The 16,212-nt window shown below is 41.0% G+C and overlaps 1 protein-coding gene and 1 pseudogene across 1 annotated transcript in view; both read right to left on the reverse strand.

Moving 5' to 3' along the window:
• The window catches only part of LOC146834787 (interleukin-12 receptor subunit beta-2-like), a 745,756-nt gene that overhangs the window by 321,527 nt on the left and 408,017 nt on the right, over positions 1 to 16,212 (reverse strand). The window contains exon 11 of the mRNA XM_085602323.1: positions 6,881 to 6,982. Coding sequence (XP_085458449.1) covers positions 6,881 to 6,982 — 102 coding nt within the window. The remainder of the gene's footprint in view (positions 1 to 6,880; positions 6,983 to 16,212) is intronic.
• On the reverse strand, positions 13,780 to 14,385 carry LOC146834788 (mitochondrial thiamine pyrophosphate carrier pseudogene; annotated as a pseudogene).

The following is a 16,212-nucleotide window of genomic DNA, read 5'->3' on the forward strand; positions in this document are numbered from 1 at the left end:
TAACTATAAGGTACACTATTTGCAAGATAACATGAGAGGTTAAACAAACATTTGTACAGCAATGTCAATCAAATAATGTGTTGGCAATATGCAGTTTCGCTGTGTGTGTCAGGGTGAAGTGATTACTAAAGACACCAAAAAAACAAATGCTATATGAGGGGACTGATATGCACAAGTTGAAAGAGAAATGGTGTGCAAATCTGCGCTGATTTCTCACTGTTGTTGCCACTACTAACTATGTAGAACCACAAGGGAAGAGAAGAAGAAAAAAATAATAATAATAATTATTAAAGCTGTGCGCATCAGCGCAATGTATCTTAATTGGGACTATAAAACTGCTGTGCACATCAGCGTAATACTGTGCTCAATGTGCAGAAATGTTGAGTTAATTTTTAGCTGTGCGTGATGGAGTTTGTAGCGAGTATTATGTAGGAGACTTCAATAAGCTGTGCGCGTCTGCACGCTGTAGATCGTGACATTGCTTGGCAACGTGCTTCTGAAGCTTCGCTTCTACACATAATAGAAAGGTAATGAAACAGCATTACCACAGGAAGCCAGTGCCCTTGGAATCTTCTGCAGGCGGAAAACCAAAAAGGTACAGTACCGCTTCGCCTTCCTAGCCATTCTCTTAGCAAAAAAGGGGTATAGCCATGCATTGGCGGGCCCCAGCGGGACCCCTCGAGGCAGCCTGGATAGGGGCCATAAAGAAATGGGGCGGGGCGGAGGAAGAGGTACTAAGGGATGAGGAAGTGAGGGGAATACGGAACCACCCCATATCTTTGGAGTGGGCACAATTAATGCACCGATTTACCCATGAAACAACACAAATGGAATCACAGGCAGCCTCCCAATCACAGACTCCACCCTTGTCCCCCCCGGAGACCGACGGAAGATAATATAAGACCAAACCCAGACACCTAGGGTGGGAAACGTAATAGGACGGCATCGGGCATTCCCACCCACCATGTCATTCCTCCCCACACACACAATGTTGTATAATATACTGAAACCACGACCAAGCACACAAATGCTTCCTCTGGTAGCTCCGCAACAGCTTCCCCAGTTTGCCCCCAAGGTTAATAGTTTTACCCCTACATCAGTGGTTCCGAAACCGATGGCTTTTAAATGGGAATGCATTCACCAAACGTCATACGAGAATTCACAAAAACGGAACATGAACGGAACACATAGCAACCCTCGACCACAGATAATGTACTCAGCTGTGGGCTAGTAAGTATACTAATACAAAATCAAATGATAGGCAAGGGGATAACACCTAGAATGTTTTACAGTACCTTGTCTGAAATGTCGGAATATGCAATAAGCCGATGAACTTTGTGCTCCACAGTGACCTCTCAAATGATCATAGATGTATGTTAATATATTTTATAATGAAAGGATGTTCATTTATGCTATGAAATGCAAAATCCCAATAAAGAAATGTAAAAAAAAAAAACAGAATTGAGGGAAATGTATGTCTTAAGTTTTTTCTGAACCTCACAAAATTGTCCTCCCTTCTGAGCATTGTAGGCAGAGGGTTCCAAAGCCTGGGTGCAAGGTAAGCAAAAGATCTGCCATCACTTCTAGCTCTCTTCATTCTAGGGTCAAGAAACTGTTCAAGGTTGTCGAATCTTAAGTCCCTGTCGGCATGGTAGTGGAGGGTCAGCTGCTGCAGGTCAAATGGGCCTGTGTTATGCTTTGCCCAAGGTAAAATGCATAGTGCATTAAATTGTACTCTGCAGCTTATGGGCAGCCAGTGAAGCATTTTGAGGGCAGTGCCAGCTGATTGTGGAATACCTAACAGTATCCGGGCGGTGGCATTTTGTGTAATCTGGAATTTATTTATTACTGATTTTGGGTTGTCTAAGCACAGTGAGTTGGCAGAATCAAGCGGGAGAGGATTAGACCTTGAATCACGATTCTATTTGATTCTAATGGGAGCCATTTCAATACCTTTCTTAGACCTCTCATAAGGCAGAAACAGCTGCCAGACACCTTTTTGGCTTGGGAGGCCATAGTTAGTTGGTTGTCTAGGTCATCCCTAGGCTCTTTACTTCTGACATTAGGGGCAGGTGCTCGCCTAAGGGAGATGGCCAAATGATCTGTCCCAGAGTTTTGGGTTGTTACCCAAGACCAGAAACTCGGTTTTTCCACCATTCAATTTCAGATAGCTGGTTGCCATCCACTCAGACACATTTGCTAAGCAGCTGTTTAGTTTCATGGAAACAGAGTCCATATCTGGTGACAGCGTAACAATCAGCTGGGTATCGTCTCCATTAGATACTATCTTGAAACGGAAGGAACTTATGATATGGGGCAGACATAAATGTTAAAAATACATAGGGCTCAAGGATGAACCCTGTGGGACACCACAGTACAGCTGATGGCTGGTTGAGGGGAATGGCCCCTCACTGACCTAGAAGCTGTGTTTATCTAGAAATGAGGCCAATCACTTTAGGGCCTTCCCTGTAATACCAACTTTTTCCAATCAGTGAAGAGTAGGATGAGAGATTGTATCGAAAGCGGCACTCTGGTCCAGGAGGATCAGTACCACTGATCCACTCTGGACCAGGACAGCTTTCAGATCCTCTGTGACCCTTAGTGGATCTGTTTCTGTACTACTACCCACAGGGAAACCTGTCTGGGTAGGGTGATGAATGTTGTTAGTTTCCAGATGATCAGTGATGTACCTGTTGATCATTTTCTTTAGCATTTTGCTAACACCCGGCAGAAGAGAGATGGGTCTATAATTTTATATTGTCTCAGAGTCTAGGTTGGATTTCTTTCATAGTGGTTGGATGATGGCATGTTTCAATTCCATCAGAACACTTTAGCTCTTCAGGGAAAGATTAAACAAGTTGGTCAGAGCAGTAAGCATTGTAGGATGGTGATTGGTGCTGGGTCAAGTGGAAAGCCTGATTTAATTGAGGTGGCCATGCTTGTGACATCCTCTATTGTCAGTTTTGGCAAAGTAGTGAGTGGCGTTTCAATGTCAATGTCTCTTGGCCTGTTATCTATATCATCCCTGTAGTCTGGTGAGCCTGATAGGGTATCATAGATATCTTTTACTTTCCCAAGAAAGTGATTAGCTAGTGATTCACATAGTACTATTGACGCATTAGGTCCGGTTTCAAGTGTGTCATCATAAAGAAAGGAGTTCACTATCTTGTAGATCTCTTTTGAAGAGTTAGCAGATTGCTTAATCCACCCTGCAAGATCATTTGTATGGGCTCTCCTGATGGCTTGATGATAGTTTTTAACAATGCGTTGTAGGTCTGTTTACTCATGTCATCATATTTAACTCTTCATTTCCATTCATATTTTGGCATTCTTTTTTTCGTTGCCGTAACTATGGTGAGAACCGGATTTTGTTTCTCCTGAGGTGGCATTTTTGTATTCATTTTTAAAGGGACTAGATCATTTAGGTTCTTTGTAATCCAGTTTTTTACTCCTGTATATGACAACAATACCTCTGCTTCTTCGGTTAAAATGGGGACCCATTTACATAGGGCTTGCTCCCACTTGAAAGGATTCAGTTTAGGCCATTGCCGGGAGAACTTAAGAGTATGTAGCTCTGTATGCGGGTTTCCCCACCTTTCTTATTGAGAATGGAACAATGTAATGGTAGGCCCAGGCTGTTGGCAAAGGCTGATCTTCTGTCAAATAAGTATGTTAGTGAAAATTGGGTCCAGAGAGTGACCTTTGGTATGTGTTGGGAGAATGACCAGCTGGGAAAGGTGGATCACTGACAGGTCATGTATAAAGTTGCCAACCTGTACACACTAAGTTTTCTACATGGATGTTTAGGTCCCCTAGTACCATGAAGTTTGCTGTCTGCAGCCTAGAGGTAGCTAAGAGGTTAGGCACAGGCTTCATAAACTCTGAAGCTGGACCTGGGGGCCAGTATAACAGCAGCCCAGAAAATATGAAATTGTGGGAAAGTCTGATAGAAAAAGCCAAACTTTCACTACCTGGAATTGATACTGGGCGAACTTACAATTTAGAACTTTTTTCACAATAATCACAATTCCACCACCTTTCTTGTCTACCCTGTCACGCCTTTCCTTTGCATAGCCTGACAGTAGAGCTTCTACAATATCAGGCCTGCTTTCCTCATCCAGAGTCAACTGATTGTCTGGCTTTGCTTGGAAGGCAAGGAGGTAGGGAGCATGGTCTCGTCAGAGGCAAGGCCCTGTGCACAAGCTTTCCTGCAAGGTCTGGTTGCAGGCCAGACTCTGTATTCAACCTCTGCTGGGCAAGGTTGAAGGCTTTGTGCTTCAGGGGTTGGGCACCTAAGGTTTGTTGAGTGCAGAGCCTGGCTGCAGGCCTAGTCCTTGCCCAATCCTGCCACTCCTGCCTTGCGCAGCAGGGATTGAAAAGGAAGTAAATTAGAAAGAAAATACTTTCAAACTGTCCACAGCATTGTATCATACAGCATGGAATTGCACCATCTTGAATTAGATAATATGATTTTAATACTTTCATGATGGCCACCACTGGACATCATGAACTGGGGTGACCATCTTAAAAAAGTCTAAAATAATGTTTTTGTTCTTTGAAGATATCCCCTATGGTTTATCTTCTTGTGTTACGTTCATTTTCCTGTTTGAACCAGATTGCAAGGTTAGTGCTTACTGACACAAAATTTAGAATTTAAATCAAGTATTGTAAAAAAAAAAAGAAAACTTTAAAACGTTTGAGAAAACAGACATGCTCAAACGGTACACAATATCATGTCAAAACAAATGTCATGTAGCTCAGCAATTTAAATATAACAGAACAAACAGGAAAATCTTTTTTCCTTACATTAATTACATATTTCTCTAAATTTATTCCTAAATCCTTTATAATGTCTTCAAATCCCTTTGCATTCAGAAAACAGGCAGTGTAGGGGTGCTTGTTTTACTAATTGCTCTACAAAGACAATTGAACTGAAAGCTTCAAAAAGGGATTCCATTTCCTTAATAAAATTATTTTTGTAAAGAAAATGTATTTTTCCTCTAAGGCCAATAGATCATATTTTACATTTTATTTCCCTGAAAAAACACCAGAGAATATTTTTCTAATTCAAAATAGCATCTGGGTTTGAGCAGGAGGAATTATCTTTCCAGTGTGGGAACCGGATGGATATACCCAAATATTTCACAGAGGTGTAGTGGGAAGGATTTCTCCTCTTAGTAATGAATTGTCTTCTTTAAGAAAAAGGCTTTTAAATATTTGCTTTTACATATTTTCATCATGCACACAGTCCATCGAGTGGGCATATTGTAGGCTTCTTGAAGTATAGACTTACATTGTTACTTATTAAGGGTTCTGTGAATCCCTGAAAATGTAGGAATCTATGTAGCTATCAGGCATAAGTTAACAATACATAAATCTAAGTATATTGTCTGTATCCAACCCGGTGACATTTGTAACTGGTTCTTTTTGATTTGCCATTGAATTTTCATGTATTTTAGGACCTGGAAGTGACCTGTAATGTTAATGTCCATTAAAATGCCACTGCTATAAGATTATTTCTGTGCCAATGTGTTATTTCATTTAAAACTCTTCTCTATGCATCCTCTGTGGTATTCACCACATTGCATCAACATGTCACCTTTTTAATGCATTACAGTGCTTGGCATACATTCACCATGCAGACATGGATGCAGCTAGGACAGTGACCTTAATAATGCACAAAACCGATAAAGTGGTGAACTTGAGACTACAAATCCAATAACATTTCAACTGCCTAATCTGTAGAACACTCTTCAACACATACTGATCTCGATCCCTTTTTTTGAACTATCCCTCCATGATATTTGCTCTTGTTTTCCTATTGGATGAAGCCTCATTGTTAGCTACCCCCATTTAAGTTGTATCACTCGCACTATTCATTGTGAGTTCAAATATCAAACTTTGATTTTAAGCTACTCCTATCATTCATTCTGTGGGCAATTAACTCTTTTCACTTTGTGTCAAGCCCCATTCCCTGTAATTTCCTATAAATGTATGTATATAAATGTATGTAAAGCACTGTGTTACTGTGGTTGAACTGGTTCGCGTTACACAAAACTGTATAAATAAACTCCAAATAAATTCTGACATCCATCCTCATGGTCCATCCACTCTAAAGGTCTACAGATTCATAGAAGGTGAAGAAGTCAACCTGCCTATTCAGTATGCTTGCTTCAACACATAATGAACACCTTTACACCTGAAGTCCACCTATTGTTTTAAGCCTTTGTGGAATGTGTCTTCTTCAAAATGTTGTTTTTCTCTGCCCCACCTGTGTATATTCCTACTTAACATTTGAATTTTGGTTTATGTTCCTCGGCCAAAATAGGTAAATTCCTAGAAAATTGTTTTGTCCTGAGCTCATTCCCACATCTTTCAAATGATTTAAAACATTGACAAGCTCCGCTTGGACAAGTCTATTATATCTAGAAGCATCTCATTAACCACTAAGAATCCAGAATCTTAAAGCGTCTTTTTTTAAATCAATATTAACAACTCCACATCAGACTCAACACGGCCAGTAAACTTTGCAGAAATTAATTTTTATGACTTAAATTTGGGAAAATGTAAGTATTGCTTCTGTTTATATTTTCATCACTGTATGTTACAATGAACAAATTATTTTGAAATAAATAAGCGAACAGTTGGACTGATGCTTGTGGGAATTTGTCTGCCTTAGAGAAAACCCAGATAACAGGAAAAAAACCCTGTTACTTTTATCTAGAAATTTACGAAACTAATGTGATGGTAGAACTTATTTGTAGCACCTAAAGAGGGTACTGTAAAGCTGTAAAGGAGGCTGTGATGGTTAACATTTGTTTACCTTGGTTTTTTTTCCTAACATACATGAAGTGCAGTAATGTGTACGGGCTCTACTTACTTAATTCTGTGGCAAAACCAACATCTTCACATGGTACACTCACTCCATTTGTGTAAACAGCATACAGTGAAATGTTCACTTGAATTCCGGCTCTAATGTTCTCTGAAAGATAAAATTATGTAAATACATGATTGTTTGAAGAAACACAACCTAGAAATAGTATTTGCCAATCCATTCATCTAAATGAACAGGAAAGTAAATGCAACTTTATACACATCTAATGTGGAGTCATGTGATACTTTAAATCGAAGGTTTGCTTAACGCTTTTTATAACAATAGCCATGTTATCGATCTGTATCAGTTCCAACAGGTACAGGAGACAGAGTATTCCCATGAGCCACGGCTTGTGTGCAGATCTTGATGACACCATTGAAGGGACGGGCTTGTGGAAAGAGTTTCTGTCAGTGCCATGATTAGTCTTAGCGGTAGGTTAGATATAGATGTATAGGGGAAAGAGACTTTAATTTATTTTCACCCTAAGTGAAATCATGTTCATTGATGAAGATACAGGTCATCATTATCAATTAATTAATCAGTAGATTTGTAGAGCGCTACTTAACACCCGTCAGGGTATGCAGCTGCTATAATATGTTGGATTTCTGCCTTAGATAGATTCTCTTCCTTCCTTTGTGGTATCTTGGGAGAAATTAATTATGCTTCTAAAAATGTCAATTCTGTTTGTCCTAGGCCTTCAGTGCTCACACAACTCCAAATGCCTTCTCCATGTAATTCTGCTGCTGCCGATATAGAGAAATTAGAAGCTAGCTGGCCAATATGACCACCAAACCTTCGATTAAATTAAAGGACTGCTGCGTTGTTTCCAGCCACAAGCCTTTTACATTAGGTTGAGTCCAAGTAGATTTGTGGTAAATACACTCCAAGAAAGGAATAAATCAATATTTTAGTCTCAAACACTTGGAGCCTGATATAGGGTTTAGAAGGTGGCTCGACGTTCATCAGGCTGGTGGAGGACAAAGTGGGAGATTGTCTCTAAAAAACGCATGACCACCACTACCAGGGAGTTTTTTCCCTCGGGGTGGAGAAACTTATTTAAAATTTTCTGATCATCGACACCAGTGACGGTGGTGGTGATGAACAGGAAAAAGGACAACAGGCCATAAGCCCTAAATAGGATGGGCAGTGTAATGTGATTACTCCAACAGCCCAGCCAGCACTGTGTGAGGTCATCAGAGTAAGCTTTACTTTGATGGGGCCAACAGGGGCACCACTGAAGCTGACAGTCCACCCAACTCTAAATGACCAAGAGTTTGCCAGACAGGATCCTCAATCACATTTGTGATGGAGTACCCTGTCCACGAAACTCTAAATCGCGTCTTTGCTCTTTATCCTGAATGATAATACAGGAACCTTAATTCCAAGGAACAAAGCCATTTTTATAGTGATCCTCTAATGGTACTTTCAGGCTACAAATTTCTCAAGATCCTACACAGAATTAGATGTTGTGATGCTACTATCTAACTTCAAGGCTACACAAAATGGAATGTCTTTTTCTTTTCTTATACCCCTCGCCCCAGCATGTTCATGTCTTAAAGCTCTCACAATGAATTGCATCTCAATAAATGTTGTATTGAGAATCAAGTCCTTGGAATACATTTTTAAAAGAGAGGTTTAGAAGCATAATTTCAAGTCTGATCACTGATGTGAAATGTTATCCTTGAAGTTGGCTCCCAAACAGCCATGCAGGCACTGGCAGTGTCCAGGATAGAGTACAGTACTGCCTTCATGATCGACCTTCCGGAAACCCAGCTCACTCCGATAAAAACAGCAACAAGCAAACCGTCATTACTGGTCTCATCTCAGGCACTTAGCGTTTGATTGTATTATCTTTTCACATTGACTCCCTTGGAATCCAAATGTATAGAAAATCGAGTGCCTGACTTTCAAAGATATTGGCCTCAAACTTTCAAAATATGTAGCCTACAAACTGCTGAAGCACTCAGTTACTGGCAGCAAGGTCTAGGGAACATGCATTAAGAAGCAACAAACATAAGGCAATCTCCCTGAGAAATGGCCCCTAGAATCTGGAACTCACAACTTCTTTAGCTTCATCTAGCCGAGTCTCTGTGATTTTGAGGATACATCTCAAATCAATCCTTCTCAATAAATACTTTATAGTTGAGATTTAGCTCAGATAAACGGCACCTCAACTAAACTGCACCCACAACAATTCCCTCCTAGCACTTCTCAAAATCTTACTGTGCATTGTTCCCGCACCTATCGATTATGCGAAACTGAGCACCCATCTCTAAATATCTCACTATGCTGGCTGTATGATGTAATACCAATACATTTATGTATAAGCTTACATTAATTGTTCATGTAATATGCAACCTGCAAAACTAAGTTGCTTCTAAGTGCTGAGGCATAAGATAGGCCACATTGTTACCAAACATGACACATTATGACTGAGAATTGTAAGCAAATACAGAGCCATACTTAAACATGCATAAAAAGGAAGAATGTAGTTGATACATGGTGGGAGTGAAAGATAGCAAGAATCTTATTAGAATTAGGCTTCATTCCTGACCTGAACTCCATCAGGAACTGGGTGTTGCATGTATAACTGGGCATATATAGCTGGACAGAGAATCATTGGTGATTACTGTTCCTGCATCTGGTTTGGGGTGCTCATTTGCTAAATTCTAATTGCAAGCCCAAGTGCATTGCTCAATTTTTACCTTCAGCTATTTGGAAGCTACAATTTCAATGCATTTGTTAGTAAGTGAGTGGATCTTGAATTTGTTTCTGTCCTTCACCGAGGGTCAGTGTAAGCGTTTGTGGTGTGCTACTACCGGTTCCAGTTTCTCAGGTCAAACATCAATCTCTTTGCTGCATGCTGTGGGCTTTCTGGTATGTTGATAGTCTTTGATACAAGAAATTACAATAGTATTGAGTTGGCCAAAGCCCGCAAACCCTCGGCATGGAGCGGAGAGTTTTTCTTAGGAGTTTAACCTAGTGAATGTCATATAGAGTAGTGCTCCATCTTGTGCTGAGTTCAGCATCTCATAGGATTCCCAGGGTATGAACAACAGGTACATCTTTTTTCTGCCAATAGATGGGTAGAGGACACAGGGAGTCAGTGTTTCTGAGAAGGAGTGCTGGGACTATTATAAATTACTAGGATTTGAATAAAATACTAAGGTTTCTTTGTACTGCTAGGTTGTCCCAGGCCCTCATTATGAGTGGCTTGGTGTTTTGTGTTAAATATATCAAGCCTGTTTTTTCAGAGGAGAATGCTGGGATGTGATATACATGTATCATTGTGGTATTAGCTTCATGATAACCTGTTACTCCATGTCAAATGTTTGGGGATAGCGGTACTTTTTCCTCTGATTCGTTCTTTGTAGTGTTGTTTATGAACTGCAAACAATAAAAGATGTCTTTAAAAAAATATATATATATCATCAAACCTGACAGTAACAGTACCCTGTGTATCCTTATTTATCAGGTGTCATAAATAACCATAATAGAAAGCTTTTCCAAATACTATGGAGTAAAATGCGGATTTTGGTGCTTACTGTATCAAAATGGACATGCTCCAGTAGTTATTTGACATTTCAGTGAGGTTATATTCTCTCGAAATTTAACTGGTTGAGTTGGGATTCTCGGTGGTTAGGCTGCAAGTGGTGGAATTGTGATTGAGAAAACAGATTGCTTGTTGTTAAAGATAAACACCTGAAAGCTGACCAAGGGCCTGATTTAGAAATTTGTGGACAGGTTACTTCATCAGAATGGGGAAGGATATCCCGTTCGCAAAATATAAATCTCATTATATCCTATGGAATATATAGTTTGCCGGACGGTATATCCGTCCCCGTTGTGATGGAGTAACCCGTCCGCCAAGATCTAAATCAGGCTCAAAGTGTCTTTTCCTCACACATAATAGATGATTCACTTTTAATGTGTAAAGGCATATGGAGACTCTTTTTTCTTTAATCTGTTCCTAGAGTGTTTCTTGCTTTGATATCTTCTAGCGCTGCATTAACATCAGTACTGTACCTAATCATCCTTGTGTTGTAACATTTTGCTGTTCTGCAGAATGTGTAGCTGAGCATTTGGTTGGGCAGTATTGATGATTCAAGAAGAGTTTGTCATATTATTACTTTGCTGTTTGTGATATTATTGTCTGAACCCCAGAAAGATACATTATACTGTGGAATTCAATGTATTACTGGGATTTGCTGTTTTGCCAGGATCCATTGATTTTGTGTCTACTTTTGTCTTACTTTCAGCTCTTGATATTTCAGGGTTATCGCTGGTATGTTAGGTTGGAGAGGAACTTTGGCTTTTTACACCCAAAGTGCTACCTTGTAGTTGAAAGCCTGAGCAGCAAGAATTTATTTCCTCATTTTGCTTGACTCTTTTGGCTTTTCACCACAGATGTGAAGCATCACGTTTCCCTATAAATAACACTGATTGTGAGTGGTGTGTGGGCATGCTAAGGCCATAAAATGGAGTACCTATACTCGTGGAGAATATTTGAGTTTCATGATGCAAAAGACAGCATTCTAGAGTAGATAGATTAGAGTCCTAGATAAACATTTAAAACTCTACTATAAAAAGATTATACTGCTGTGCATATAATGTTTGTGTTCATACAAATTTGAAATAGGCACTTTTTTGTTGTTATTAGTCAATGTAGGACTGCTGTTTATGTGTACTGTGAGAAAATGTAAAGTGTTGCAATATTTTATGACATCAATTTTGTACCCTATGTACGTCTAATGAATTTTATGACAAGATGTAAAGCATTTTCTGCCAAAACGGTTTTCCAAAACTGCCTGGGGTAGAAAGACCCCTGAATAACTGTTCTTGAGGATCAGTCTCACTTGCTACACTCACACAAAATCTCAATCTCTTGCTAGCAGTGACTTTGAGTCTCAGTCTGACCCTGGCTGCTATTGGACATTTGCTTTCAGCTGCTTCTGATCCAAATACTAGTAGAACATGTCTTGTCTGAAGAAAAGGAGGGACAGACTACACTGTGACAAACAATTAGCACATTCCACATGAATGGGATGCTCAGGATCTGTAGGTCACATACATTCCTACAACATGATAAACATTTAGGTAGTTGTTAGAAATGGGGGTCTCTAGTTGGCAGAGGTAGGTACCTGTGTCCAAATAAGGACCCTTGCTTCTAGTCAGGGTAAGGGGGATACCCACTTTAGATAACCTCTGCTCACCCCCTGGGTAGCTTGGCACGAGCAGACAGACTTATCCCAAAGCAATGTGCAAAGGCTTTGTACTCAAAACACACATTAATACAGGGATAACGCCACCAATGGACACCACACCAGTTTAGAAAAATAAAGATCCTTTATCTAAACTCTACAAGACCAAAATGACAAAAATCAAACATACATGTAATAAGAATACGACTTTAAAAAGGTTACAAACAACATGCCCATAGATAACTATAGATGCGTGATTTCTCTCAAAGTACCTGTAGTTGCGACAAAATTCACAAGGCCAAACAGCCAAAGAGATGGGAAGCATCGAAAAACAAAAAGATGCATCCGTTCCTGAGATCATGGGGAGGCGATGTGACAGTTCTTCTGCACGCAGGAATAGTGATGCGTCTAATCCGGTCTGTAGGGGAAGTGATGCGTTGATTCCGAGACGGTTCTGGTCCGCGGGTGATGCATTGGGAATACTTGCCACACAGGTACAATGCATGGAAATCCGGGATGCGTTGGTGATTGATGCGGTGACGTCGATCAGCGATGCGTCGGTTTCTTCAGCTGAGATCCCTCGATGTGTCTGTTCTTGCAGCGGCAACAGGTGCTGCGTCGGTTTCGGCAGTGGCGTGACGATGCGTGGAGATTCTTATCGCACAGCTGTGCTGCATCAGAAAAACAATTGCAAGAAGAGTGATGCAACAATTTTCTTGTAGTTCTGTTGGTTTTCCAGTTCCCTGCAGCAGGAAGAGGCCCAACACAGTCACAGGCACCTTTTGGCAGGTCAGGAGTCCCAGCAAGGAAGTTCAGGGGAGCTGGGGGTGAAGTATTTGTGTCCCTGAGACATCAGAACAGGAGGTAAGCTCTTCTCAAGCCCTTGGAAATATTCCTCAAGCATAGGGACACAGCACACAGCAAAGTCCTTTCCTTGGGAGAAACAGCTACTGCAGGCCAACCCCGGACAGCACACAGCAAAGGGGCCGTACTCCTTCTCCGGTTTTTCCAACTCTTCTCCTTGGCAAAGGTTCCTCTTGATTCATAAGTAGTCTAAAGTTCTGGGGTTTTAGGTCTAATACTTATACCCCAAAATGTCTTTGTTCTCCTTCAGCAAGGATCTTTGAGCCCAGTCCAAACCAGTTTTGTCCTAACTGGTGCAGTATGACCGCAGGGGGTGGAGACAGCATTGTGCAAGGGAGCCAGGCCCTATATAGGTGCAAGGAAATCTCCTCCCACAGCTCCCAGTCATCCAGGAGGGGCCAGGCACACCTCAACCCCCCACTGGTTGTCTACAGTAAATGCACATCCCCAGCCCCTCTCACTACAAAACCAGACGGTCAATTCTCAAACAGACAGAGGCGCACAGAATGGTTAAACAAGAAAATGCCTACTTTCTAAAAGTGACACTTTTTTTTTTCACAATCATCACATTCAGATCTTAAAAATTGTACACAAAGAAAACCAGCGCCGCCACAGTCTTACATGACTCTCCATGGGTCCTGCAGGTTATGCCGTAGGATAGCAAGCATATTTAAGTTTAGCATCCACTTATTTGGATCCTTCAAGGTGTGCAAAGAGAGCAGGGCATGTTCTCCATCAGCCAGCCATCTTATTGGAGTAAGTATTTGGTAGTGTGCAGAAAGAAAAAAGATACCTTTTTATACCCATATCGAAGTCTTTTATTTCAAGCAAAGCCTCACTCTACCATGGCTTGACTTCACCTTGACTTTTAAAGTTGTGCAAAAGATTGCAGAAGATCTCATACCAGAAAAAAGTCAAACCTGTGGAAAAAGCAGCCTTCAGCAGGCTAGGAGATAGGCCTTTGAAATAGCCCTTGAAGCCCTCTTCATGGAAGATTTGTATAGCACAGTCCTGCAGACCTCGGTAGGTCCTCACCTGTCCAAAGCCTGCTCTGGGTTTTTCAAAGCCACCAACTTGCAGAAGCTTTTCGAAGAGATCAAAGGGGTTATTGAGTGTTTTGCTTAGGACACCAGCACAGCTGCCACAGACCAGGTTCCTGATACCATTTGAGTAAGTCTTGTCTGCTGGCAATCCCCAAGCATAGACATGATGGAAGACATTAAAAAAATAGAACTGAAGTCCAGCATATGGGAAAATAGGAATCATTGTGGGGGTCAAACCCCTGTAAAATGTCAAAGGCCCTTTTGTCTTGTACATGGGGGCTACTGCTTCACGAAGAGATCTGTAGATCTTGGGCTGTCCCTGAGCTGCGAAGTGTGTTCGTATTGTGTCCAAAGGCTGAGCCCTCAAGCTGGCACTGCAAGCGGCAAGACATAAAAGTGACATTTTCAAACACACAATTTAAAAACCAGCTTAACTAAAAGATGTGCTATTAAATTCTGAGTTCAGAGAGCCTAAACTTAATTTCTCTATCTTGTCCCAATGGGAAGTTATACTTGTAAGATGTTACAAAGCATTTCCCATTCTATCGCATGGGGCAAGATAACCTTTCAAAAGTGCAAAACGAAATTGGCAGTATTTCACTATCAGGACATGTCACACACACCAGTACATGTCCTACCTTTAACACACACTGCACCATGCCCAGGGGGTTACCTTGGGCCTACTATAGGTGTACCTTACATGTAAGAAAAGGGAAGGTTAGGGCCTGGCAAGTGGGTGCACTTGCCAAGTTGACATGGCAGTTAACAACTGCGTACAGATACTGCAGTGGAAGGTCTGAGATACCTTTTCAGGGCTACTCATGTGGGTGGCACAATCGGTGCTGCAGGCCCATTGCAGCATTTAATTTACAGGCCCTGACACAGTTAGTGCTCTTTACTAGGGGCTTACCAGTAAATCAAATATGCCAATCATGGATAACCAATCATGATAACAATTTACACAGAGAGCATATGCACTTCAGCCCAGAGTCCTAAAACCAACAACAACAGGTCAGGAAAAAATAGGAGGAACGCGTAAAATGTTTGGGCATGACCCTGCAAAAAGGGCCAAGTCCAACAGTAGTTTACATGTGGACCCAGACAATGAACACCATTATCTTCAGGATAAATGACTTTCCCTATGTGGTTAGTCCCACTGTTCTATACCTAGTGGCTCTTTGCCATAATTTTCATATGCTACTTATAAAGCCACCTAGTCTTTTGCTTACAGGGGTATTGGAAAGGAAATTGTGAACATTCAGTGGAGCTGTACTTCCTCCTTGAGTATTACAGTGCATTGCATTAGAAGGAGATCTAAGAGGAACAACATGATGTGCATAGTCTTGAATGTACCCTTCTGGAGATCAAGATGGCACATCGACGAATGTCATAGTAAGCTGGGCGTTCAAATTGGTATCACAGTTCAACAATCTGTGTCCTGCAGCACACCTTCGCTAGCAACGTTATGATGACTTTAGGCCTTAGACCAATGGAGAGCTCTACCAATTAATCTAGGCTTTCCAAAGGCTTACCTCTTCCGGTTGCATGGAATATATAGGAGTGCAAAGTTGTTTCTTATCGTTTACAAACTCATCCAGTTATTTTATGTTGATCAGACTAGTTCTATATTCCTGATTCACCTCTTGTTTTCCTGTGATTCAACCTTGCTTATCCAGTCGAGTAAAGATGTAGTTAAAGAAACTGTAAAGAACACAGGTCCTCAGAAGTAAATTAATAGCCGATGTTTGTTAAGGTTTTATCATCTTTTTACTTCTGGTATTTGTTCACAATACTTTGCATGAACTATCAATCTGTAACCTAGTTTAAAAACAGACATAGAAGGTAACATCTGTAACGGATCCACCTTTTGTCAAGAAGTTGTAGTTCTGACATTTACTACCAGACTTAGCAAAGAAACTGAAAAAAAACGTTATCTGGACCGCCATTGGTATAATTGTTGACAGTGGTCCATAAATGTCTTTCGGCGACATGGTATGTACTGGCCTACCTGTTCACAAGCCCTGATGCAGCTCAGTGTGTGGACTACTGCGCCATGTTCCCCACTGACAGTGGATTCAGTGACAAACAAATTCTATGCCATTTTGGGTTTTTCTAACCACATCAACATGGCATACTTGCACACAAGGCTTGGTAGCATCACATCACATTCTTGCAAATACTGTAGGTGCATTTCAGGATGAAACTGTTACATCATAATAATTTGCTACCT

Source organism: Triturus cristatus, chromosome 4_2 (assembly GCF_964204655.1).
Source record: "Triturus cristatus chromosome 4_2, aTriCri1.1, whole genome shotgun sequence".
Classification (NCBI taxonomy): domain Eukaryota; kingdom Metazoa; phylum Chordata; class Amphibia; order Caudata; family Salamandridae; genus Triturus; species Triturus cristatus.